This window comes from Hibiscus syriacus, unplaced genomic scaffold (genome assembly GCF_006381635.1).
Source record: "Hibiscus syriacus cultivar Baekdansim isolate YM2019G1 unplaced genomic scaffold, ASM638163v2 tig00112079_pilon, whole genome shotgun sequence".
In the NCBI taxonomy this organism is placed as follows: domain Eukaryota; kingdom Viridiplantae; phylum Streptophyta; class Magnoliopsida; order Malvales; family Malvaceae; genus Hibiscus; species Hibiscus syriacus.
This window is the reverse complement of record NW_024063250.1, coordinates 17,907-45,395: the sequence shown is the minus strand read 5'-3', so window position 1 is coordinate 45,395 and position 27,489 is coordinate 17,907. Positions and strand designations below refer to the sequence as shown.

Here is a 27,489-nt window from a genome sequence, read left to right as displayed (position 1 = left end):
TTTAATTTGTCAAAAAGATTTATTACTAATTGTTTTCATGTTTAATAAAATTTTAGTATAGTAATATAATAGATATAAATACATTTTCATAAATTAACTCATGTTCATTTATTCATTTTTTATTAAACATATTATCATATAACTATATTAATTATTAATTGTTATGAAATAATATAAACGAAGCAATAATAAGAACAAGAAGAAGAAGAATTATAAGAATAAGGGGAGAGAAATATATTATTATCTCAATATGAGTTGTATCTAATGCTTTCTTTGAACTCCATATTTATAAACATATGAAGTAGATATCATATATATAACTCTAAATCTAATGGATATTAAAGTCATATCAAAACTCTTATCTTATAGATAGAGATAAAGATAGTGATATACACCACATAAATAAATATTCATAACACTCCCCTTTAGATGTCTATGAAACTAATGTGTCTCGTTAAAACTTTACTAAAATAAAAAATTAATGCGAAAAAATCTTAATGAAGGAAAAAGAGTACACATATTTTTAATACGTATAATATGTTGCCTCATTAAAAATCTTATAATGAAAACACGGTGGGACAAAGCCTTGGTTAAGGGGAAAATAGTACAACGCGTATTTACTCCCCCTCATGATAATATCACATAAGATCTTTGAATATTACAACTTAATCTTGAATACAATCTTCAAATGTTCTAGTAAACAATACATTAATAATTAGATCTTTTCAAATTACCACCTGAATGAATTCATCAAATATTTACATTACTCTTCTTTTGAAGATCATGAGAGAGGAAACTTTAGAAAAATATATTTCCTTTGATGTATCATTTTTTCAATTGAATTAATTTAAGCACTCGATCTACAGGTCAAGACAAAACTTGATTTCAAGAAAATATTCTTTTAAACAATCAAAATATTTTTAAACTCTTCGGGAGTTTTATTTTAAAGCTCTTTAGGAGTTCCAATTCAAAGTATACAATAATTATCATAATTTGATCTTAATATCTTTATAAAGACATATTAGCAAGTAGGCTCTTATCGATTCAAATATATCATATACACTTAGGGCTTGTTTGGTTCGGAGAATGTGGGATCACTAGGGGAATAAAATCCACATTCCCCCGTTTGGTTGGCCGGTAATCTCATTCCCGGTAATGTTTTATTACCAACAGTGGATTTTTTGGGGTATATTACCGGGAATGTCATTACCCCCTTCCCTTAGGTATTGTTGGATTACCGGTGTTTTGGACAAAAATACCCTTAATTTTTTTTTCCAAAAATATCCTTCTTCTATCATTGAATAATAAAAATTCTACGAAGGTTAAATTACAAATTTATCCTTAAACTATTTTAGATTTACAAAAAAAACTATAATTAAAATTTTATATGAAGTTCAGAGGTTAAAATAACATTTTAGGGTTTCATTAAACCTTTTTATATTTTCAATTTTATAAAAAAAATTATATAAATTTTATGAATTTAATTTTTTTTAAGAAAATATATAAATATCTTATAGTAATATTATAGTAGAACTCAACTTGTTAAAAAAACAAATATATGATAAGGACAATTTTGTCAAATATACATTCCAATAATATTTTATTCCTTTAACCAAACACGGTAATCTTACGTTCCTGCTAAACCAACCAAACACAAAATACAACATTCTCAGTAATCATATTCCCTTGTAATCTTTTATTCTCACTGATAATCTTACATTCCGTGAACCAACTCACCCTTAGTGTAACACCCTTAACCCGCATTTATATCCAAATACAAGTTAAGAATGTCACATAGATTCTGTGTAACTTTTTCTAATTGAATATGGTAAAATTTTTGTTTCTTTTAAAATTCCAGATTTAACCATTTTTATAAAACTATTTAATCACATAAATTCATAATGTATTATTTTAATTTCTAAATCGCATCCATTTTTCAGCAACAGCTCGACAGTTTAATACAATTTCATATCACCATTTTAACTGTCTAATTCAAACATTTAATCGATTAAATTTTATTTAATCGATTAACATATTATTTTATTTCCATCTCTTTTTATTATATTACTTTATTTCACGTTTTATTATAACTCTCATATTCACATATGAACGTCTAAAATGTTTGTAACCGGTTTATTTAATAAAAATTTCTTTTGGTTGTTGTCTACTGTCACACGACCACCCATTGACAACAACTATTAGTATAGTTTCACATCATGCATATAAATTTTCTTAAGTATACATATGGTTTGCTCTCAATTCATCCGCAATTTAAATTAAACAACCATTTCTCCCTTTACACTACACAATTATCAGTCTCACCATCTTTGTAACACCCTAATCCAATTTGACCCGACGATCTATGGATTACAATGTTATACGGGACTATCGAAATAGTGACCCAAAAATTTTCTTTTAAAACAACTTGTAAATTTCTGAAATTTAGTCATCCATAATATAATATAAAAACGTAATAGCAATCTAGGTTTACAAAATAATGGGAGCTCCCAAAATACATCCATAAAATAATACAAATACTAAGTTCCAAAAGATTTACGATTGAACACATAACAAGGATCCAAATCAGTACATGAACTAAAACAAATTTCTTTGTGTCATCTTGTGCATAGATGAATTGTCAAGATTCAAGTTTTTGCCCAAATTCAACAATTCAGCTCATTGTAACAAGCAAAATAGGAAAACTCAATCACAAACCCGATTACATGCTGATCAATGGATCTCGTTAGTAAAGTAACAGAAGGTTTGTTATCAATCACATTCATCTTTAGCAAATTTACAAAATGCTCATAATATCATATTGCAAGCAATTTAGTAGGAACCATGAAAGCTGGCTTGAATTAAAACAAATTCATATCCCATGTATACTACATTAAACAATATCATAATTTAAAATAACATATAAAATATAAATGATTATGATACTTTAAATATGGATCATAACTAATAGTTGATCATTCGACTTGAATCATGAACGAGACAATACAAATGACATTATTTCATTTTAATATTCAAGTAACTGAAAATAGAGAGCGCGTAACACGATATCAAAAGTTTCTGGCTGGAAATCGATTAAAAGTTTTTCGTATAAATTGCACGACATATGCGATACAATAACCATAAATGCATCGATTCAAAACATTATTCCCATCAAAGCAATTCTCCTGCGAGATGATAAAGAAGTCATCGTAAAAAACCATCTGACAGTTGTTGAGATTTTTTGAAACTAAAATGTAAAAACAAATGTTGATTGAAAGCAATTAGAAATCAACATATTGTGATCACAAAGCATTTCAAAATCATGGAACATGGACATATGAAATGCGTCATAAAGAAAATAAAATTTGGTCTTAATATAATAAGGAGACATGCAAATCAAATATAACATCTCGAACGATACAATCTCAAGTATAGTTTATCTTTTCAAATTAAGCATCAAACATAATCCTCAAACAAAGATTAAGCATAACTGAAAAAATACTAAATTGGAGTTTGCACATCAATTCTGCTTTTTGTCCATTTAATTTTTAACATACCATTAGCGCAAATAAAATAAAATAAAAATACTCATAGTAGGATAAATTATGAAAAATTAATTACTAAAAAAATTATGCTTAAAATGAATTTAGTAAAGTTAACATTTCAGAAAACAATTAAAATCAAATTTCGAAAAGGATTCCTCTGGTCTGGTTTTTCTTCTATCATTGTTTTTCAGCAATCAAGTAAGATATAAAATGATAAATCGAAATCTGATACATTGACTGCACAATAAGAAAATAAAGGGAGTAAGAAGAATGGTATTGAGTTGCCGGTTCCTGTAAACCATATATGATGAGAACAAACTAAAGTAGAATAATACAAACTCAACCCACACTTCAGGAAAAGAAAATTGATTACTAGTTGCTCCTTGGTACCCATTAGTATGATTATTCTGGCTACAACTGATTTACTCCACAATCAAATTTCTCAAAAACCAAAATTTCAAAGTTTTCATCTGCCTAATCCAATCGACTATTTCTATTTACTATGAATATGGCGGATGACCATAGTACATCATTCCCGGCGGTTGAAGAGGCCGGAAACTAGGAGGCACGGGTGGTTGCTGAGTTACCGGCTGTTGTTGCTGCTGCGTCGAGGGTGTTGTTTGCTGCTGCTGAGTTATTGGCAATGGTTGTGCAGTCAAAGGTACCATTGTACTAACCATGTAGGGAGGTGGTGGTGGTGGTCCAGCCGGCAATGGCGGCATACCACCATAAGTACCATACGGGGTTAGTGTCTGCCCTGATGACTGCAAAAATTGTTGTGTGGCTATGTTAGGAAGCATGTGATATTGAGGTTGAGGGGAAGTGGTCTGGCTTTGCATGCTTGGTTGAGGCACCAGAACGGATTGATAAGAATGGTTCATTGGAGCACACAACGGTTGTGCTGGCATAAGAGCATTAGAATCTGCAACTGCCAGTGGCATCTCTGATTTTGAAATTGCATCGGTGGCAGAATTGAGGGAGTTTGACTGTGTGGATGCCTTTATTAGACCAACATTTTTGGCTTCTTCAGCTGCAAATGTAGAAAGAACAGAATGCATGATCATCTGAGAGGAGCTAGAAGCCGCAAGCTTGTCTGCAACCTCAGCTGCAATGGCTGCAGCAGTCCGCTTAGGTATTTCTCCAGCTTTTCCATTGCCATCAATTGATAGGATTGTTGTAGCAGATGAGGTTGACACATAATCTTCATCACTAAGACGCTTCCGCATGTTAAAGGCTTCATCCGCCTGTGTTTGTGCTACCTATCATTCAAAAGCATAGAAAACCAAATTTTAGCACATTAGCATACTCAGGATAGACTTTGTGATTAACAGCAACTAAAATTAGCTTACACCCAGAAAAGCAGGACCAAAATTTTGACATATCAACTCCCAAATGCAACCATAGAAAATAGCCTACTCATCTATAAGCACAGCTTACAATTCCTAAACTTCATATAAACTAGCAGTAAAAATTAGCAGGTGCTATACATTTCAAAAGATTCGAACCATAGATAAACAGCATTTTACCCATACATTCAACCAAATGTGATGCATACTTTACTAATACACATTACAATAATCAATACAGGTCCAAGCAAATAAAAAAGTTTTATGCAAGCCTTTACTCCCAACTTCAGTTTCATGTTTCGGTAGACTTCCAAGACTTAATGAACTTCCTAGTTCAAGTTTTGACATAAGTTTCAGCTAGTTCTTATAGGCCAAAGGTGTAGCATCTGAACACCAGAACCAAACATCATTATCCAGAAATGGATAAGAATTCGTCAGGAGATCTCAAGAAATAAAGAGTACAATGAGATCGATTACATGCCATCCTTCACGGTACATGAGAAAATCAGTAAAATAGAGAAATACTTAATAAAATTATCAGAATATATACCTGCATCTGTGTGCGAACATTCTCTAACTCAGATTCCTGCAAGAATTTCAGAAAGAAAGCTAACGCTTTATGATCTGATAATCAAGTGGAAACATTAACATAGGAAGTCATGAAATAAGTAGGTACCTGTTCATGAAGAGCTTCTTTTAACTGTGTTAAAAGTGCTGCTCTATTAGCTTCAACTGACTTGAGTTTCTCAATGCACTCTTTCAGAGCATTTTCGTCATCTTCTAGTTCTTTGGACAAGGTTTCACGTTTTTTGTCCTTTGCTGCAACACGGAGAAAATTTTGGATGATAAAACCTTTAAGAATCCTATCATGCACTTCAAACTTTCCCTACAAGGAAAAAATAATCAAGAGCACTACTCAAGTCAATGCAGCAGATATTACCACTTGAACAAGCAATATCCACATCTTTTTCCATCTTCCTCACACGATGAACTGCTGATTTGCACTTGCTCATCTCTTCATCCTCATTTGGCTGTTCACTGAGTATCAGATGAAATGCTGACACTATTTTTTCAGCTGTGCCCCCAATTGATAACTTCTGGAATGAGAAGAAGATATCAGTGAGAATTGGTTTTGTCATATTAGAAAGGAAGTAAAATCAGTTGAAACAAACTATACAGCCGAAATTGTAGTCTTCGTAATCAAAACAAGATGAAACTTTATACTGCAACGAAAACAAAAGTCCAATGATTCTAACCGTTTTAATGGATCTCGAGTCACGTTTCACAATTCTAACAGATGCAGAGCGCGGTCGTTTTTTGCTTAATTCCAATGGTCGAGGAGCTTCTTCACCAAGCATCACATCCTTTAGACTTCGTGCTCGGGACCCAAAGACTCGTCGTTCTTCCCATATACCTAACTAACAATTTTTATTGAAAATGCATAACTATACAGTTTATAGCGATGTTAATAAGAAAATAACATGACACTGTAGCATAATTGATTGCATGCCTAACATACAAGTACAACAAGCCATAATATCGGGTGTTTTTGGAGGTATCTCTCACACTAGAGCATAATCCAAGTTAACATAAATAAACCAAGCCAGATGAAAGCATTCAGTTACTTGAACATATTAAAAAAGCCAATGGATATATTATAAATATTATTAAATAATACACTGTGAGCCAAACACCACATACCTCAACCAATAACAAAAGCATTCAGTTAGTAGAACATATTAAAATGACAATGGATAAATCATAAATATTATGAAATGATAACAAACGAGACAAACACTATATACCTCAACCAAAGTATCAGAGTCATTCTAAAAATACAAACAAGTTTTCCGGATGACACAAGATAAAGAGCCATGTCATTTGTATTCCTTAAGGGTTCCCCAAAAGAAAACTTACCAATCTAGAAACCACATTCTTCCCACGATCATCACCGTTCTCAAGAAGGTCCTTCAAGGCTGAAGGAAGGACTTTCCAGAACTCATTAACAAATTCATTTCCTTTGCGTTTGCTGTTCTGTAGAATATCATTCGCAAGGTACAAGAGAGGGACTTTCTGAGCCATCTGTGAGCTGTGAAACTGTTTATCCCATGTTGCAACAACCAATTCTGCCTTGCTTTGGTGAAATATACACCAGTGAGACAATGCTAGGATAGGTCAAGGAAATGTACCATATGAAATTCTAGATCAATGCAATAGCACAATATGCCACCAAAAGAAGATTAGATAGCTGAAATTAAATTTTGCAGTTAAACAGTTGAAGCTACATCAAACTCGCAGTCCTCATGGAAACGACCAGGTAAAATTGCTTGTTCAAAGTCACACAAGAAAATTTTGTGTACAGTGACCATCTCACACAGTTCAAAGTCAAAGAAACCCAAGTTCAACAATGATTTCACCTCATGAAATTTCAAATGCAACGGATGTTATAGCAAATCTGTGAGTCTATTAGTTAATGTCATCTTATTGTCCTAGCATTGCTGTTTATGAACACCTTAACAAAATGAAAGTAAAACTATTAAAGATCTACAAAATTGAGCGACTTATAAGATCTGCATCATCCAATTGCAGCAATTTTCTTCAAAACATCAATTTTGATCATATTAGCAGTTGCAACTATCAAATAGTGCACTATGAATCATAAAAAAAGGTGCTACGAAAATATACATAAATTGAGCTAGCTGGAAAAATAACACAAGCAAACTCAAATAGACATAGGATTAGCTCTACTTAAAAAAAAACTCACATTCCAATTAAAATACTTTCTTTGAAAAAGAAATGCATCAAAGAAGAATATACAAAGCATTACAAGCAAACGTAGAACAGAGAACTCGTAACACTTTACTTCTCTTCTCCTCTGCTAATACAAACAACTTAAATCAGCTGACTAACAAATAATAATTTTGGAGGGAAATAAAAGAAGGAAAGAAAGAACAAAAAGGATACTTTCAATACACTGCTGAGTATTGTTGAGCTTGGAGAGCTTATCTGCAAGTATCTGTTCGCTAAATATACTATTCATCACACACCCTCCCAAAAAAAACCCTAAACAATGCCCAAAGCCCCAGTTTTTTAAACAATTTTTAGGGGAACGAGGGGTGGCCCTCTGAAATGAAATCTAAACACGAAACAATTAAAACCCTAATAATCACCCAAATTGAAGTAGGCTGGGATCTTTAAACCCAGAAGCGGAAAAGGAACAAAAAGTGGATTCAACTAGGAAAACAAAGGAGGGTATTTCCAAATCAGAGGATATGCAGAGAATGAAAGGATTCGAACTGCGATAAGAATCAATGGCATGCATGTCACATAAACCCTAAAACAGGAAGCTGATTTAGAACGACGATGATACGAAAGAGATAATTTAGAACTACGAGACAACGAATTTAATCATAAGCGCCTAAAAGCTACAAGAAAACATAAATAATAGAAAGAAACCCTAAAACACAAATTACAGGGAGAAACCCTAAAAACGCTATTTCTTGTCTCAAAGTTAAAGAACGAAGAAAAACGTTTAAAACAGGAAAGCAATGCGTTGTAAGGAGAGAAAACACGGAGGTTTTAGGGTCCTTCAATTTTATAAGGTTAGGTAGTAAAATACGCTGTAACTATGTACTTAGTAATAAATGAGTTATTTTTTAAAAAAAGGGTAAAATACAGGTTTAGTATCTAAACTATTATTTTATAGCACCCAAACTTTATTTTTTTCAAAATCATACATAATGTTTAGTTTAGATTTCAATTTGATACTTACTGTTAAAAAATAATACGAATGCTGACGTGATATTTTTGTTTTTAATGATGATGTGATATTACCATATAGTAGCACATTAAGATTACCATTAAGTTTTTAATGACGGATACCAAATTGAAACTTAAACTAAACATTAATTATGGTTTAAAAAAACATAAATTTTGGATATCAAAATGAAACAAAAACAATAATTTAGTGAATAAACAATATAATTTATCCTTTAAAAAAGTATAAACAGATTATTTAATTAAAATATTATTATAAACACGTCATTAGTAATTAATTGGGTGAACTATTTATCCAAAAAATAAATAAATTGGGTGAACTATTAGAATAGTTGCATTCCTCTTGCATTTGTACTTGCCAAAATTTTAAAAGTCAAATTCGAACACTTGTGTTATCATTTTATTAAGTTTTAATCATTATATTAAGTTTTTAATCATTAGTACATTGAATTACATTAGCAAAAGAGTTGGCCATCTTTCGTTGAAGGGATAGTAATGGAAACGAGACCAGGATTTCTCATGGACGGCTTGTTTCGGAGGTATCTCATGAGGGCATGGCCTCAACTAGAGCCGATCATGTCGGAAACCAAGTGATTTTTTTTCATTTATTATTAATATGACAGGAATTAAGATAATTTCTTTAATTTTGTAATCCTTCCGGAAGCAAAATCAATTTGCTTTAATAAAATGCTGGACATACCTGTATTCATAACACAAAGCAACATTTCTTTACAGAGGATGATGCAACATTAAAATGAAAAACCTGCGGCAGCGTGTCATTAACCAAACAAGGTTTTCTACTTAAAGCTACAAATTTTGCCAATGGCATCCACAGAACATGGGAGAAGAGGGCTAAGTGAAACAATATAATAAGAAACAAACATTTTTGTGCTGTCCCAGGAGGGGTGATTGACTCAGTTGTCACCGGGTAGAGACTTGATGATGTCGGAATCACCTGCCAATCAGAGAAAGGAATAGTTAGAAATCAGCGACGATCAATTTGTATAGAGCAACATTCAAGAGAATTAAAACTTGGTGTTACCTGGGTCGACAATACTCAAGCAGGATACACGGAAGTACTTCCCGCATGCAGTTCCCAGATCATTATTGTCTGCAGAATTAAAAAAGGGATTAGCTTCATGACTTTCGACAATCAACCAGGAAAAATTAGCAAATGAATCCTAAGATCAATCAACCATGTTTGTCAAGAAATTACCCATTCTAAAGTTTCTAACTCAGTTTTACCCAAAATGAACATAGACAATCCCCTCTTTAAGCCGAAGAAGATAATGAACCTATATGTAGGGCAGAAAAAGTATCAACAGTAAGGGAATCATTCATCTCATGCCTACATATGTGGTGGATATATATCATAAATGCTCTAGCCATGAATAGGAATGGCATCTCAAAAAAATTGACAATTAAATCATTTGAAATTCAAGTTCCCAAACACTACCTCTGGAATTACAAATAACAAATAAGAATATTGGAAGAGTTAGGTCATTCGAGAGAAAGCAAGCCAAGCCAACCAAGATTGCCAATTAACACCGAGTATGATAATAAGAAACCTTACTTAACAATTTTGATGTTCGCTAAGCGACTAGTAAACTAAGATATCAATATTCAGTAATTCGCCAAAATTGCTAACAATTAGAATCAACGCAAAACAATCATACACAACCATGAAAGTAACCGGCTTCGTAAATATGCATGGAGCTGAGCAATATCAATTTCTACCATTCCATAAATCCATAATTAAATAGATTACAACAATGAAAGGAATGCCATCAGGGACTTAAATTGCTTGCGCTCACATTTTCAAATGTGTTTATCTTGATTGCAGAAATAATGGGTGATAATGCAGTCAATGCCGGTATCGCATTCGAACAATATTGGTTTCAAACGACAACAAAACCATTATATATCGGCCACTATTCTGATAGCATACCGCAATTTAAATCCTTGAATGTCATTTCAAAGAGAAGAGAAAAGAACACTTACTTCCTGTCGTAACCGGTTTTCGTCCGGGCACGAAATTTTAAATACTTGGCGGAAAAAGTGATGTGAATAAATGGATTTTTTTTTTAAATAATTTTAGGAGTCGCCATCGACCTTTTGGGTTAGGTAGGTCGATTACCTAAAAATTATCTTTTAAAAGAGTTTTTAAGAAAATATCAGTTAAAAGATGAACTGATCTGCGTTTTAACCAAAAAATTCGTTCTTTTTAATAATAAAAAGGGATTCGTGGTCGGTTACGTTTAGGGAAGGATTAGCACCCCTACAACGCCCAAAATTGGTACTTTTTAATTATAAATTGTCTCTATTATTAGAAAATAAAAAAATTCAAATATATTTAATTCATAATCCTTTTATTTCAAATTTATAATTTTAAGAAAATATAATAATATATATAAATAAGATATTTATTTATTTAGAAATATCAAAAAAGAGCTTCTAGGTGCTTTAAGACAGCTCTTTTCTTCGATATAAATAAATAACTAAAACAAAAAATTTATTTTAATATAGTAAGATATTTATTTATTTAAAAATATTAGAAAAGAGCTTCTAGTTACTTTAAGACAGCTCTTTTCTTCAATATTAAAAAATAAATAAATATCTAAATCATTTTCTTAATAAAATAAAATTAAACATATATAGTTCATAAATAGGATTTTTATTTCATAGAAAACAAAGAAAATAAATAAATAAATATTATTTATTATATATATTTATATGACTAAAATAATAATAAAATAATAATTAAAGTAATCATTTAAACATATTAGATTTGAAATGATAATAATACAAATTAAATTATAATTAAATAGGGACTAAAACATATTAAAATAAATAAAAATATTAAAAATTAAAATTTACAGCCCTTATTTATAATATTATAAAAATATAATTACTAATGATGTAATTAACCCTAATTATTAATAGGTGATTAAAATAATGATCATTAAAATTAAAGGTTCTAACTCGAATGATAAAAAGATCTAAGTGATAATAATATAATTTAGCCTTATTTAATTAATTCAGATTAAAATGATATTTACTAAACTGTAAAGGACTAAATTAGGTATTTACCCTAAATAAATATATATGCAGATAAGGACTAAAATAAAATAAAATAAAATGTAAAGACTAAATTTTAAATAATTAGAAGTTGATTGTAGTGACTAAAATAGAAATTTACAAAGCTAGGATGACTACGCGAGTGGTTTGACCCGTGCACGAAATTACAGATATACCCCTACCCAAAACGGCGTCGTTTGGGAGGGGTATATAAGACCAAATGGCTGGCCCGTAGGCCCAGCATCCCTCATTTCCTCTCTTCTTCGTCTCTTTCTAACTGAGAGAGTTTATAAAACTCTCTCGCCTCTCTCTAACTTCCTCTAACCAGAGGGAATTCCGACAATCGCTGGACACCGTACTCCGGTGTCGGTCTCCACCGTCGGCCACCGTTAATGGTGGCCGGAAAATTACATATATACCTTAAATCGAAGCCCTACTTTCCCTAAAGCCAAATCCGAGGGTATTTTAACCTAGATCATTACCAAAATATGTAGATCTAAGGTTCTTTACCTTCGACCTTTCGGTTTCAAAGACGTAGGGAGGCTCTGATGACGGCAGTTCCCTTGGTAAGTCTCCTTTCCTCTTCTCCTTTATTTGGTTGTTGTTGGGTGTTGATTTGCTCTCGTGTCTGTAGTTCTTGCTCTGGTTGTTCGTATCTCTTTCTCTCTCTTCTTTTTTTTTCTGTTTGTTGTTGTTCCCCTTTTTTTCGTCTTGCAGGTGATGGCTTTATAGCCTCGATGAGGCTCTCGTCGGACCGGGTATAAAGTCGAGTTCGGTGAGTCACCGAACTATGTGGTGACTCACCCCTAGAGCAGCAACTTGGGTGGTGACGAGGCGCTTCTGGAGGCTTCGATGGGGTGGCGTGGCACTGACGGCAACGTGGAGGTGGCGGCTGAGCAGAGGCGGTGGCTGGCCTTCTAGAATCTTGGAGGTGGTTGGGGGGCTAGGGTTTAGAAACCTAGCTGAAACCCCAAATGTTTAGGGTTTCTGGTTGGTCTGGGCCGGTTCTGTTTTATTTGTAACTTGGCCGGTCCAGTTTTGTTTGTAACTTTGTAAATAATAATTATAATATAATAATAATATTTAATAATAATATTTAATAATAATAATAATAATTTTAATAATAATAATAAAAACAAAAATGAAAAAAATTAGTGTTTACAGCTGCCCCTCTTTGCTTATTCTTGTGTTAACAAGAATAGAGCAAAGACGTAAAAAAAATAATTTTTTTTCATTTTTCTTTTTTTGAGTAAGACTGAAATGTTGAAAACATCATTCCAGAGGTCTTAAAAACATCATGCACTGCAGGACTTACAGATGACCCTAAGGTTTTGAAAACATCAAAAAGCTCCCGAAGGCTTTTCGGAAACATCATGCACTGCAGGGCTTACAGATGACCCTAAGGTTTTGAAAACATCAAAAAGCTCCCGAAGGCTTTTTGGAAACATCATGCACTGCAGGACTTACAGATGACCCTAAGGCTTTGAAAACATCAAAAAGCTCCCGAAGGCTTTTTGGAAACATCATGCACTGCAGGACTTACAGATGACCCTAAGGCTTTAAAAACATCAAAAAGCTCCCGACGGCTTTTTGGAAACATCATGCACTGCAGGACTTATAGATGACCCTAAGATTTTGAAAACATCAAAAAGCTCCCGAAGGCTTTTTGGAAACATCATGCACTGCAGGACTTACAGATGACCCTAAGGCTTTGAAAACATCAAAAAGCTCCCGAAGGCTTTTGGAAACATCATGCACTGCAGGACTTACAGATGACCCTAAGGCTTTGAAAACATCAAAAAGCTCCCGAAGGCTTTTTGGAAACATCATGCACTGCAGGACTTACAGATGACCCTAAGGCTTTAAAAACATCAAAAACCTCCCGAAGGCTTTTTGGAAACATCATGCACTGCAGGACTTACAGATGACCCTAAGGCTTTAAAAACATCAAAAAGCTCCCGAATGCTTTTTGGAAACATCATGCACTGCAGGACTCACAGATGACCCTAAGGCTTTGAAAACATCAAAAAGCTCCCGAAGGCTTTTTGGAAACATCATGCACTGCAGGACTTACAGATGACCCTAAGGCTTTGAAAACATCAAAAAGCTCCCGAAGGCTTTTTGGAAACATCATGCACTGCAGGACTTACAGATGACCCTAAGGCTTTGAAAACATCAAAAAGCTCCCGAAGGCTTTTTGGAAACACCATGCACTGCAGGACTTACAGATGTGGGAAATAGTTTACTAAGTAAAAAAAACTAAGGAAATCGCTTTCTTTTCAACAATTTCATTTTAGAAAAGATAAAATGAGAAACTATGGAAATCGTTTTCTCATTATTTTTCAAAATAACAACATCAAAAAGCTCCCGAAGGCTTTTTGGAAACATTATGCACTGCAAGACTTACAGATGTGGGAAATAGTTTACTAAGTAAAAAAAACTAAGGAAATCGTTTTCTTACTTTTCAACAATTTCATTTTTAGAAAAGATTGAATGAGAAACTATGGAAATCGTTTTCCCATTATTTTCAAAATAACATGTTGATTGGGTAACATGCCCCAATCTCAAGATAAGGTTGTTGGAAATAGTTTACTAAGTAAAAAAACTAAGAAAATCGTTTTCTTACTTTTTAACAATTTCATTTTAGAAAAGATAAAATGAGAAACTATGAAAATCGTTTTCTCATTATGTTTTTTTTTGAAATAACATGTTGATTGGGTAACATGCCCCAATCTCAAGATAATGCTCATTTTTGTGGATTACGTCAATCTATTCTTCAGATGTTTGCATGATTCATGTATTTACGGTTTTGAATACCTTCTTCTTGTAATGTATTTCTTACCATGAATCTTCTTGTTCTTCCAAAGATCTGTAAAACTTCATGTTTGAATGCAGTCTATTGTACAAATGATGTTCTTATGAATGCATGAATGTTGATGCAATCTTCATTTGACTTCAAAGTGGTGAACTTAGTCTTCCTTCACTTCATCATTTATTGCCAGGGTTACCTCTAGATATCAGTGTAGAAACTTATGCTATCAAGCTTGCATTTCTGCAGAATCATTTGATCAACTTGTATCGTGGTGCCTTCTTTGCTTCATTTAAGTCTTAGAAGAAATGTTTCACTTGTGGAACTCTTGTCGTAGTCAAAATTATGACCCTGATGCCCCATTTTGTCTTGGATAAAACCAACTTTATTTGCTTGGACTTGTGTAGAAATCCCATAAAGCTTTCATCTTTGAAAAGAGAATCTATCATCTTTAAAAAGAGAATCTATCATCTTTGAAGAGTGTAGATGTAGATATGTGACTCAGCAGGGATTAATTAGGGGAGTAGAGTCTGTTCTGATTTGACTCTTGAAACACATCATAAGGAAGATTTATTCCAATTCCTTTCATGTCTCCACATTTAATTGGTTCTCGAACAAGGCAACTTGAACCATATCATGTCGAGATGCTTAACCACAACCTGTCGTTCAACTAGTTTCTTGTTGTTAAAATTTCAGCTCTCCCTCTGCGGAAAGAAATCTTCATCATATCTAAACTTATAATCTTGAAGTTGAAGAAGACAAACTTCATCTTGAATCAAAAATGAAAACCATATGATCACAACATTAGTTCAACATCAGAATAACTAGTTAGTAAAACATTATGACAACACATTCTTCATCTCATGTGGTTTCAGCTCAAATGTTCGTAAAGCATTTGACAACACATTCATCCTTTTTTGTGGCTTATGCCAAGATTTTTCAATCATTGAATCTCTTTGCATGGTGTTTAAAGTTTTTGTATGATGTCACAAGACCATTTGAGAACAAAACTCAATGGGGATTCAAGTGTGATGTTGGTATGACCAAAAAGTTGGTCAAATTCACAAGATATGCTGGTGTCGAATTGAATAGAAGACACTAATTACTCTTGATATCATCTCGGGCAAAGGCAAATGTAATACAGATCACGTTTTCTTCTGTAATGAGCATTGTAGAAAGTAGAAACACTTCAGCTATAGGATCTATATACAGAAAGATATTCATGGATTTCTTGCTACTGGGGATGAAACGCACATGATAAACCCCAAAAAATTCAGTTCAGCCTGGCTGGCAATGATAACCTCAGTAACATCAGAAAAGAGCAATATACATGAGCTTCTCTCTTCAATGTCATCAAGTAAACAAAACTGATGTGAAAAACAGCTTCGTAACCTCAACAGTATGGTTGAAACTAACTGACAGGAATCTCAAAGAAATATTTTCAATTATCACCGACACACAAAAGGCCAAATTCAGAGTTTGAGGTCTCGATGAACTGATCCTTGGATCGAATGGTCTACAAAGGGACCATCTTTATTCATGATGTAGTTTAACACACTGTCATGTGATATATGGTTTAAGAAGATTGGGCATTTGAAATCATATTTGATGAGTATATATTTGTTCAACAACAAGATTCTGATGCAACTGCCTGATGAACGAAGCAATTATGTATAGTCAGCTCGACTGTCACTGTTTTATCATTTTCATTTTTCATATCTTTCTGTCTCATTGGAAATATTTGTTCAAGTCAATGATGATGTGGGCCTTCAGTATGCCCCAATATTTGTTGATACGATCGTTCAAAAAATGCATCAACAGTCCTAATTTTGATTGAAATGGGCTTTCAGCATGCCCCGACATTTGCTTCTTGTTAATCTGAGCCTTCAAAATGCCCCACATGGATCTGTCTGAAGGAACCTTTAAAATGCCCCAACATTTGCTGATACAGATGTTAAAAGTGTGCTCAACATTACTTCTTGTTGAGATGAGCCTCTAAGAATGCCCAAATATTCATATTGTTGTGAGCCTTCAAAATGCCCCAATATTCTATTTCTGGTTGAAAATGGGCCCTCAAGATATCCCTCTAGATCTGTCTGATTCACTCTCAATGTCTATTTGACTGAAATGTTATGATCCCCACAAGGTTCAATTTTGACAATGCACTGTGGTGGATACTTGTGGCTTTATTCGTGCTCCAAATCTGTTTATCTTGAATACTCTCATTCTGGTGTCACTAAACAGCAGTGTTGTCAGGTAACTGGAAGAATTCTCTTCATGTTGTCATAAACTTAGGAAGTACTCAATCATTCTGACAGAAATGTCTGAGATATGTGTCTTCTGAATGAGGTGACTATTTTCTGTATTTGGAGGGATTTAGTCAGACAGAGCAATATAAATAGCTTGATAATTCGTTCCAGGCTGACACAGTGGCTTATCATCTTTCAGTGAAGACCATCTCTGAATTATGCTTTTCTGTGGGAGAGAAACCAATTTATACAAACAATAATCTGATGCAATAGCAAGACTACATATACAGTGGTACAGGCTCATCAAAAATCCACACCCATGCAACATGTTGATTCTGATAACAACTCATCTGATTATGAAGCGATCTTTCAGGATGATTTCACAGATATTAATAGTTCTTCTGATATTGAGGAAATCCTGAATTCTTATTCTGATGAGGAGAATAAACTGTTATACTTGACAAAAACAAGATATTCAGAGGTTGAGGCTTCAATAGCCATGAAGAAATGTGGTTCATATTCATCAATTGCAGAATTGACATATTTTATATGTGTTGATCAACTGGTTAAGACTACTGACACACTTCTTCCGGTAGAAGATAGGAAGCCATTATATAATGATCCCAATTACAAGAAAAGGCAAAACTCGAGCTATGATTTTTTGGAAAGGAATAAGCAGAAGAAGCTTGAAAATAAGCTTCTTAATGAAGACGATCATGCAGCTCATCTTTTAATTCCAATGATTGGTTTTGTGGTTCCTACCGAATCAGATCAGATAACTCAAAGAATACTTCCAGAAGATGCTATTGGGCCTCCTTATTTCTACCATGAGCAAATTCATCTTTCAAATCCAATGATTGTTTTGGGGTTCATACCAAACCAGATCAGATAACTCAAAGAACACTTCCAGAAGATGCTATTGGGTCTTCTTATTTCTACTATGAGCAAATTCATCTTTCAAATCCAATGATTGGTTTTAGGGTTCATACCAAACCAGATCAGATAACTCAAAGAACACTTCCAGAAGATGCTATTGGGTCTCTTTATTTCTACTACGAGAACATGGCACTTGCTCCAGTTAATGTTTGGATTAGAATATCACAGTACTTATTTGATGTAGAGCCAGAATTTGTAGATTCGAAGCATTTTCATGCTACTATACTGAAAAGGGGCTACATTCATAATCTGCCAATTGAGAACAGATTTTCTCTTATCTTGTTTTCTCCACGCACTATACATGATTTTTCTATTGACAAAGAAATGATGGCCTTCCTAGGATCCAAGAACAAAGTTGAATTGTTTACAAACATGTACAGGAAGTGCCAAATTGACAGAAATGATCCGCAAGGTTCTTGAAGCTTGTGATAATGAGCCACCTTCGAGTGTCCAGAAGTATGTTCTTGATGAGTGCTGAAAATGGAATCTGGTATGGGTTGGAAAGAATAAACTTACTCCATTTGAACTTGATGAGGTGGAAATGCTTCTAGGTTTCCCTAAAAACTATACACGATGAGGAGGATCTGCTAGAGATATGTTCCCCAGTGATATCAATGTCCTGTTTCTTTTTGCTGGAATCAGTGCTGCAGAGGTCGCCTTCTACTGTCTTGGCATATCTTTGAAAACAGATGTGCAAGAACTGAATGATGATCGGTTGGAGCAATTGATGAGTAGATTTTTCGAATTCGACCTTGTTGTCAGTGGCATCCAATGTAACAACCTTACTGGAAGAAATAAATGTCATCAAGATGGACTCGAGGATTTTTGTTGGTGCATTTTCTTGCAATGACTGCTATAACGATTGTCTTTCTATTGCTCCAAATATGTTCCACTATTTTCGAATCATGAAACGGTTTAGTTGACAGTAAAACTGGTAATCTTCAACTTTTGGAATCCTGTAACCAATGTTACCCTATATAAAAGGCCTATAAGGATAGATTCTGTTCCAATGTCTTATTCTGTGCCATAAGTCCTCAAATTCAAATTCAAAAATCTTCTAAAGGACATAATGAATATCATCACAAAGAAAATGATCGACATAGAAGAAGTAGCAATGATGTATCAAGACTTGAGCCAGCATCATAGTATAACCAGAGCGCAGATAGTGACTTGTTCATTCCCATAATACATCTTACTGGACCTATATCTCTGTGATGTAATCTGCCAGAAACATGGATTAATGGCTGTGGAAAGTAATTTGTCTGGTGATGTTTATCGATCTCGGCATGAGATAAACGATAAGCTTTCTTGATGAGCTGATAATAATGTCATAGGGGAGTGTCAAAAGTTTAATTCTCCAGACTTTCTGGCTTTTTGGACCATTTGCTTTCAAGAAAGTGAAATGCTTCATCATTCTGGCTTCGTTCATTCTTCTTCTACAGCAGAGGTAGAATAAGCAACAATTGCTTCAAGGACCTTTATCATTTGAGACTGTCCTGTTTGAAAATGTTTTTTCTCCTTTCTTTATTGAAGAATGAAAGAATTTTGCAAAGTGTTGCCTATTATAGGTTCACAATAGAATCAAATCATAAACATGAATTCAAAGAATATCAAAAGAATCAACAATTCTTTAATGTTTGAGAATTATAGCTCTTTGACAAGTATCAAAATTTGGGTTGGTTTCAGGATGACTTTCCTATTTTCTATGGTTACAACTATTTAAGATGTCACTCCTCTCTCTCTCTTTGTGAACTTTGTCACATGCCTCACTTTAAGGACTTGGTATTTTAACCGGATGCGTAAAAATGACGCAACTAGGATTGTCAAGTACTAGACCTTCTAGAGTTCTTCCATTTCAATTCTCTGGAATTTTTCATTTAGACTCATCTAATCAAAGTAGTGCGAAAATATCGGTCTAAAAATGAAATTTCTGAGTGCTTGTGTGAAGTTAACTATAACAGGTGTTTCGTAACTCCCTTAGTCCATTTGTTAACACATTTGCCATTTTGTCCAGCTGAATTCAGCTTTATTGTATATATAATAATATAATCACCTTTATCAGGCTAATTGAAACTTATCCATAAAGCCGGGGCGATTAACCAATTGCTCTAGAGGGACAGTTTTATTGCATATAATAATATAATGGGTTAGCTGACTATTATCCATAAAGCCAGGGTGATTAACCAATTGCTCTAGAGGGACAACTCAAGCTTTATTGTATAATAATATAACATGAGTATTTAAATCCAATTTCTTAAGCTTGTTAAGAAGAACCTGTTATAGTCTAGGTGTTTTGGTGGAATTCAGAAAATCTCTTCGTTAGAATTTAATTCCCAAGCAACTGACTTAAACTAGATTTACCTATTTGTAAAATTTATGTTCATCATCGAACGTCATCAATAGAAAAATACTCTAGTCGGTTTTGTAATGTAATACACCAATGATGCTCCATGTTGTACGCTCCTATATATAAATACCAAGCTTTTTTGTAATTCCTTTCAATAGGAGTAGGCTATCTCATATTTGTAATAGGATAGTGTTTGGGTGTATTTCTTCTGGGTTAAGGTCAAGGGTCCTTGTTTTTTTGGTTTTCAATCTTGATATTTTGTCAAAGATTACAACTCTAATCATGAAGAATTTTTAATCCAGTTGATATTCAAAGAACTGGAAGCTTACAAAAATTGATTCAATGCTCATAACCTTAAAAGCAACACAAATTTATTTATTGCACAAAAAGCGGAGAAAGGAAAAAAAACAAGTTCAAACAAGATACTGAAAATAGAAAAGTACTATAGTGGTAGGTAACACTTCTACTTATTTATCTATTATGCTTCATTACTTCTCTAATGTTGGGTATGTAATAGGATCAGGATTCTCATCCTTATTTGCCCCCCATTTCTTGATCATTTCTTGTGTCAAAACCCCTTTGTCAACAAGCATCTCAATTTCTTTTAACAGTGGCCTACAATTGCCTGTAGAATGCCCGGATACCCCCAAGTGAAAATTACAAACTCTATCTTGATCATAGCTATGAGCATAAGGGTTTGGTGTCACTTTAGTTGGTCTTGGTGTGATGTATTAACCTTTAACCAAATGAGGATACAAGTCTGAAATGGAAGTTTGGAACACTTCCAAAGTTTTTCTTGATCGCATGACTTTCTTTGGTCGATCCGAACAGTTACTTGCTCTTTTTCTTTTGCAGTTGCGGGGATTCTGGATGCGACATACATTTACATCATCAGCTTTTGTTTTCTGATCAGTTGGGCTCCTGGATGTGACTTTTGAATTTTCTTCACTGATTACATTCTCAATTAAATCTCCAATTGTCACAAGATTCTCGAATTCCTTTGTCGGATTTGCCTGCATCAACTCACAGAAAGGAGCGGGAAGAGAATCACGAAACATACGTGATATCTCTTCTTCTAACATGGGAGGTTGAACTTGTGCTGCCACTCCTCTCCATCTTAGGGCATATTCTTGAAATTTTTCATTGGTTTTCTTCTTTACTCTTCGAAGATCCATACGTGTTGGAGCTAAGCCTTTAACATACCGATATTGTCTCAAAAATGCATCAGCTAGATCTACCCATCTCTTGATCTGTTCTTGGGTCAACTGATTGTACCAGACTACTGTTGGGCCAACAAGACTATCATGGAAAAAGTGAATTAATAGATCATCAGAACTCAAATATCCTTCCATTTTTCTGCAAAACATTCTCAAATGGATTAAGGGACAACTGGTGACATCATATTTCTCAAAATCAGGCATTTTGAATTCATGGGTAATAATCAAATCTGGAACCAAGCTGAGCTTTCTTGCTTCTAATTCTTTGTGGTGGGCACTAACATCTTTCATGTTTCTGGTTACTTTCTCTGTCCTCTTGACTTTCATCTTTACCCGTGCACGAAATTACATATATACCCCTACCCAAAATGGCGTCGTTTGGGAGGGGTATATAAGAACCAGCATCCCTCATTTCCTCTCTTCTTCGTCTCTCTCTAACTGAGAGAGTTTATAAAACTCTCTCGCCTCTCTCTAACTTCCTCTAACCAGAGGGAATTCCGGCAGTCGCCGGACACCGTACTCCAGTGTCGATCTCCACCGTCGGCCACCGTTAATGGTGGCCGAAAAATTACATATATACCTTAAATCGAAGCCCTGCTTTCCCTAATGCCAAATTCGAGGGTATTTTAACCTAGATCATTACCAAAATATGTAGATCTAAGGTTCTTTACCTTCGACCTTTCGGTTTCAAAGACGTAGGGAGGCTCTGATGACGGCAGTTCTATTGGTAAGTCTCATTTCCTCTTCTCCTTCTTTATTTGGTTGATGTTGGGTGTTGATTTGCTCTCGTGTCTGTAGTTCTTGCTCTGGTTGTTCGTATCTCTTTCTCTGTCTCTTTTTTTTTTTCTGTTTGTTGTTGTTCCACTTTTTTTTCGTCTTGCAGGTGATGGCTTTATAGCCTCGATGAGGCTCTCGTCGGACCGGGTATAAAGTCGAGTTCGGTGAGTCACCGAACTATGTGGTGACTCACCCCTAGAGCAGCAACTTGGGTGGTGACGAGGCGCTTCTGGAGGCTTCGATGGGGTGGCGTGGCACTAACGGCGGCGTGGCAGCAGCTGAAGCATCAACGTGGAGGTGGCGGCTATGCAGAGGCGGTGGTTGTCCTTCTGGAATCTTGGAAGCGGCTGGGGGCTAGGGTTTAGAAACCCTAGCTGAAACCCCAAATGTTTAGAGTTTCTGGTTGGTCTGGGCCGGTTCTGTTTTGTTTGTAACTGGGTCGGTCCAGTTTTGTTTGTAACTGTCGACACATATTTTTCGTCTCTATGGCATTTACATTTGCATTTGTGTTATTATTTATAATATATGGTTTATGTGTATACATATCATATTATTTTTATTACACTTGATTTACATGTTACAGGCCCAATACGGAAGTGGCCCAATCCAGCGCCGTTTCCAGGAACCTCCAACGACGTGTCCCGTGAGGACTCTTCCTCACTCATGACTCTGGTCTTCACGGCCACGTACTCTTAACAGCCACAACCCACACGCTGACCCAACTGCAATGAAAACCCTAGCAGCTTCTCACTCATCAGCGCCGCAAACCCATCCAGCCGAGGACTCCTCGCCACGCACGTCTCTCCAACGGTCCGAGTTCTCCGGCGCAAGGGAAGCAATAAGATCCTTCAGTAACAACCCACAACCGATCATCTCGGTTCAACAACAAACAAATAGCAAATGTTAGTTTTTAACTAGGGATCAAATACCCAAAAATAGGGTGGCTTGAACATTATAAATAGCATGTAAACCTCTACTGTGAGGGGGGATTTTTTTTTTCAGATACGAAATAAAAGCATAAATTTCGAGCAAAATTAGGGGCAATATCAGAGTAAAAATCGAAACTTTTTTAAGTTTTGAGAAGAACAAAAGGTAAAGTCCATACCTTGCGTCGTTTTTGTTGCTTGCATGTCATTGTTGATGGTTTTTTTTTTTGAACCCCAAAAATCATTTTCCGGCCGATGAACGAAGTGAGGCTTTTCTTTTCGAAACCTATTTCCCAGATTTGCGTTTTTTAAAAGCAAAATTCCAGAAGATCTACTGGGATTTTTGGGCTGTGGGAAGAGGATGGTTTTTAAAGAAGCGTGTTTCAGGGTCGACCATCGCCTATGAGCGGCGGCGAGGCGGTGGCCACCATTCTCAGGCGGCTCACGGCCTCTGTTCTTGGAAGCTCAAGAACATTGCAGAGAAAAGGGAAAGGGAGATGGCTCGGGTCTTTTGAAATGAATCAAATAATTTTTTTTTTCTTAATTTTTTCAGCATATGTAATCAGACCCACGTGTTTTTAAATAAATTAGGGTAAACTACCCTTTTGGTCCCTCGTATCTGTTGAAGAGTTATTTCACCCCCCAAATTGAAATTAACCCTTAATATTGCTTTGAATTTTGACCTCTAGCCTGCAGTTCTTTCATTTTAATCCTTTCTCTGGATTTTAGTTTTAATTATCTTAATATATTACATTATAATATTTATATATATTTTATATTATTATTAGTTTTTTTTACATTCGTATATATTTATTATTAGTATAGTATTATTTCACTTATATGTTATATTATATATATATATATATACACACATTTTGTATTTTACCCTATTTCTTTACTTCTTTATTATTATATTTATTTACATTATTTATTTTTTCTATTATTATTATATTTTTTTCCTCCCTCTTATATTTAGCTATTATATATATATGGTATTAATGTTATTATATGTTTTTATTAACTTTATTTGTTTTACTTTATACGCTATTATGTTACAATTTTTTTTTTTAGTTTTTCTATTATTGTTATATATATATATATTTTCTTATTTTATTTTCATTATTTTTTTATTTTACATGTACATATTTGATTATGGTGATTTATTTTAGTTTCTAGTTTTTATTTATTTATTACTATTATATATATCTTTTTATTTTTTCCATTGTTTATATCTTTATCATTATTACCATCATATACATTATTTTTATATTCTATATTTTCCTCATCTTATTTGTTTTCCATTTTACCTTAGGTGTTTTATTTGCATTCCTTATCTAATATATGTCTTGATCTTCTAAGGGTACAATTTAAGCAATCTAAGGTAAGTAATTTGGATCGTCATTTTACATTTTAATTTAAATTTACAACTTTCTTAATTAAAGACAACTGGAAATTACATAGTACCGAAAGGGCAGTTCAAGGGTGCTAATCCTTCCTTAGCTGTAACCGACTCCCGAATCCGACATATCTTTGGTAAGACGCAGATCAGGTAAGGTATAAGGTATCCGATTAACCTATTTATTTTTAAATAAATAATCGGTGGCGACTCCAATCAATTTTTCAAGTCGAAGCCCAATTCCGGGGCCCAACCGAAAGACGGTTGCGACAGTAACTGTTTGTAAATAATAATTATAATATAATAATAATAATTAATAATAATAATAATAATTTTAATAATAATAATAAAAACAAAAATGAAAAAAATTAGTGTTTACACTTCCATTATAATGATGCACCCCAACTTTACAAAGAATGGCATAGTACTCAATCTCAGATTTCCTCAGAGGAGGACAATTGTTAGAAATAATAATCAGTTTCCCTATCAAATATCACCAAAACCCAAAATTTCTTCATTAAAAAAATCAAATCCTTCTAATCAAAGAGCAATTCCAAATGATAAAAAAAAATAATACAGAAACCAAAATGAGAAAGGTGAAGAACCTTTGGAGCTCCTGAGAGACTTAAGCACTGTTTTGTAACCAAGAGTGTATTTTCCACTCTTCATTACGAGAGCCGGCCTGTTGTTGATGCTTTCATGGGTCTTCTTCTGTTAATCCAAAGGGAGACGAAAAAAAATATTATTTCGATTTATTTTTCCATTATATTACGAAACCAGAACAACAAATAAAAGAGAGTAGAACAAAGGGTATTCACCGTTTTCTTGCCGGCCGCCATTTTTGTTTATAATTTCAGTGTTTTCTTTTTCGCCTGCCGAGGGTTTCTTCTAACAAATCTGGAAATATAATTTCCCAACTAGGGTTTAAAGTGGCTTCTTGTTTCTCGGTTGGGCTTGGGCCAAAAAGGGAAAATCACGGCCCAATGATTCTTTAGATAAATATCATACGAAACGGAAATCAAGACTGAACTGCTCTTACATACGGTTCTTGATTCAACCAACAATTTAATTATATTTGAATATAAATTATTCAATATATTATTTAATTTTTTATAACTAGCAATCATTTGACATTAAAAATTCACACCTTTGAAATTCCGGATACACAAACCAGTATCTTAAGAAACAACAACAATTCATGTACCACTAAGGTTGCTTGGTTCATGCTACTATTTAAACTTTTGGACATTAAAATGATACAATTTTAACGTAAAAGTTTAGGGTTCGTTTGTCTCTAAAAAATTTTTATTTTAAAAATAGATCTTAATTTTAAAAAATTAGAAAATATGATTGATTATATAAATGAAGTTTTGAATTTAAAATTAAAATAATAAAAACATATTGATATCTAATTTTTAAAATAGAAATAAACAAAATTGTTGTTAAAAAATTAAATTAAACTATAATTACTAAAAAAATCATTACATAAATTTAACATGTGAGTTATACAAATATAAAACAATGAAGTTGATAAGAAATTCCATAACACAATTTATTTTAGTTTATAATAAGAATATAATATTAATGTATATTGTACATTAATTAAATTTAAAAATACACAAAAATATTATTATAAGCCAGAGCACACAAAAGTGTCACAAAAAATATATGTTTAATGATAATTGAGACCCTCAAACTTTTGAAAAAAATAATTAGTATAGTCCCCAAACATTTTTTTGCACTAAATGTGATCCTTAGAGGAAAAAAAAGTTAATCTAACATTTTGAACAACAGAACCAAACGTTGATCGTCATGACATTTACATGACAGTTCGCAAACTTACAAGGCAATTTACAATATTGATATGACATTTCAAGATAATATTGTGACAATACTTGATAGACGATGATGCGGTAGATGAATTTAATTGATTATTTTATAGGGTTTAAGAAACTTATTTAATTTTTAAAAAAATACTAAAATATTTAAATTAAAAATATAAAATTTATTAATATATCCATTACATTAAAGCTAAAAATATTAAAAAAATTAATTAAGGACTATATTGATGGTAAAAGAGCTCGGAATCATATTATTTTTTTACAAAAGTTTGAGGGTTTTATTTACCATCATATCAAAAAAAAATTATTGTTATAATGATTTAAACGTGTGTAAGTTAAATTAAAAATCTATAAAACCCGAGGGTTGGTTGAAGCTCAATACTAATGGGGCCATGAATCCGTCCACCGGTAATGCATCATGTGGGGGGTGTTTCATAACGAGAAAGGTCACTGGATACTCGGATTTTCTAAGTTTATTGGATGTTGCACGATAACGGAACCTGAACTCTAGGGAGTTTATGGCGACTGAAATGGAGCTTGGAACATGGGAGCTCGAATGGTGATCTTTGAAACAGATAACATAGAGGTAATGAATATGCTACAAATAGGAAACAATATGGACAGACCTACCACGTACGGAGCCTGCTAAAGAGAGATTGGGAAGCTAAAATTGAACACGTCTATCATGAAAGGATTTAGATTGCTGATTGCATGGCATGATTGGCCAAAGTGAAAGATGGAAGACATAAACTATATGTAACGCCATCGGAGGCAATTCATATTTTTATTTTTATTTTCTAAAAATTGTTTTTTAATTTTATAACAAGTATGTTTTCTTCAATATTTTCTATTTTTTTAAATAGTTTATATTTTATAAAATCAGACGGACTCTAAAATTTATATATAATTATATCATTAGATCATTGTGGGATAAATACTATGTAAATGTGTTTTCTTTTTCATAAATTTTGACTTAATATAAATCTTAATATAAAACTTTAACACGTTTTGAGGTATTAAACTTTTGGGTCATTATTGATGGTCAATCGCTATAAGTTATTCATCTATTCATAGCAAGATTAGTATTAAAATATTTACATTTTATTATTTTTTGGATTAATTTTTATGAAATTCAATTAAAATCGATAATTATTTAAAGATTCACCGATTTAATACTTTGATCTCATTCGATAATCATCCAATGAGATTAGTTTTGAATTGTTGATTTTCAACTTTTTGTTTTTTTTA

At 33.4% G+C, this 27,489-nt stretch overlaps 2 protein-coding genes across 2 annotated transcripts; both read right to left on the bottom strand.

The window, feature by feature from the left end:
- Positions 1-4,042: 4,042 nt before the first annotated feature.
- Positions 4,043-8,303, bottom strand: LOC120174415 (regulation of nuclear pre-mRNA domain-containing protein 1B-like). Its single transcript, XM_039181273.1, has 7 exons — positions 7,853-8,303; positions 6,806-7,053; positions 6,145-6,306; positions 5,829-5,985; positions 5,565-5,707; positions 5,439-5,474; positions 4,043-4,801 (listed from the first exon to the last, which is right to left on the bottom strand). The coding sequence occupies exons 1-7, from the start codon at positions 7,926-7,928 to the stop codon at positions 4,043-4,045; spliced, it is 1,581 nt and encodes a 526-aa protein (XP_039037204.1). The 5' UTR covers positions 7,929-8,303.
- A 1,116-nt stretch (positions 8,304-9,419) lies between these two features.
- Positions 9,420-25,288, bottom strand: LOC120174409 (60S ribosomal protein L30-like). Its single transcript, XM_039181271.1, has 5 exons — positions 25,219-25,288; positions 25,006-25,111; positions 24,782-24,883; positions 9,708-9,776; positions 9,420-9,620 (listed from the first exon to the last, which is right to left on the bottom strand). The coding sequence occupies exons 1-5, from the start codon at positions 25,237-25,239 to the stop codon at positions 9,580-9,582; spliced, it is 339 nt and encodes a 112-aa protein (XP_039037202.1). The 5' UTR covers positions 25,240-25,288; the 3' UTR covers positions 9,420-9,579.
- Between the last annotated feature and the right edge of the window lie 2,201 nt (positions 25,289-27,489).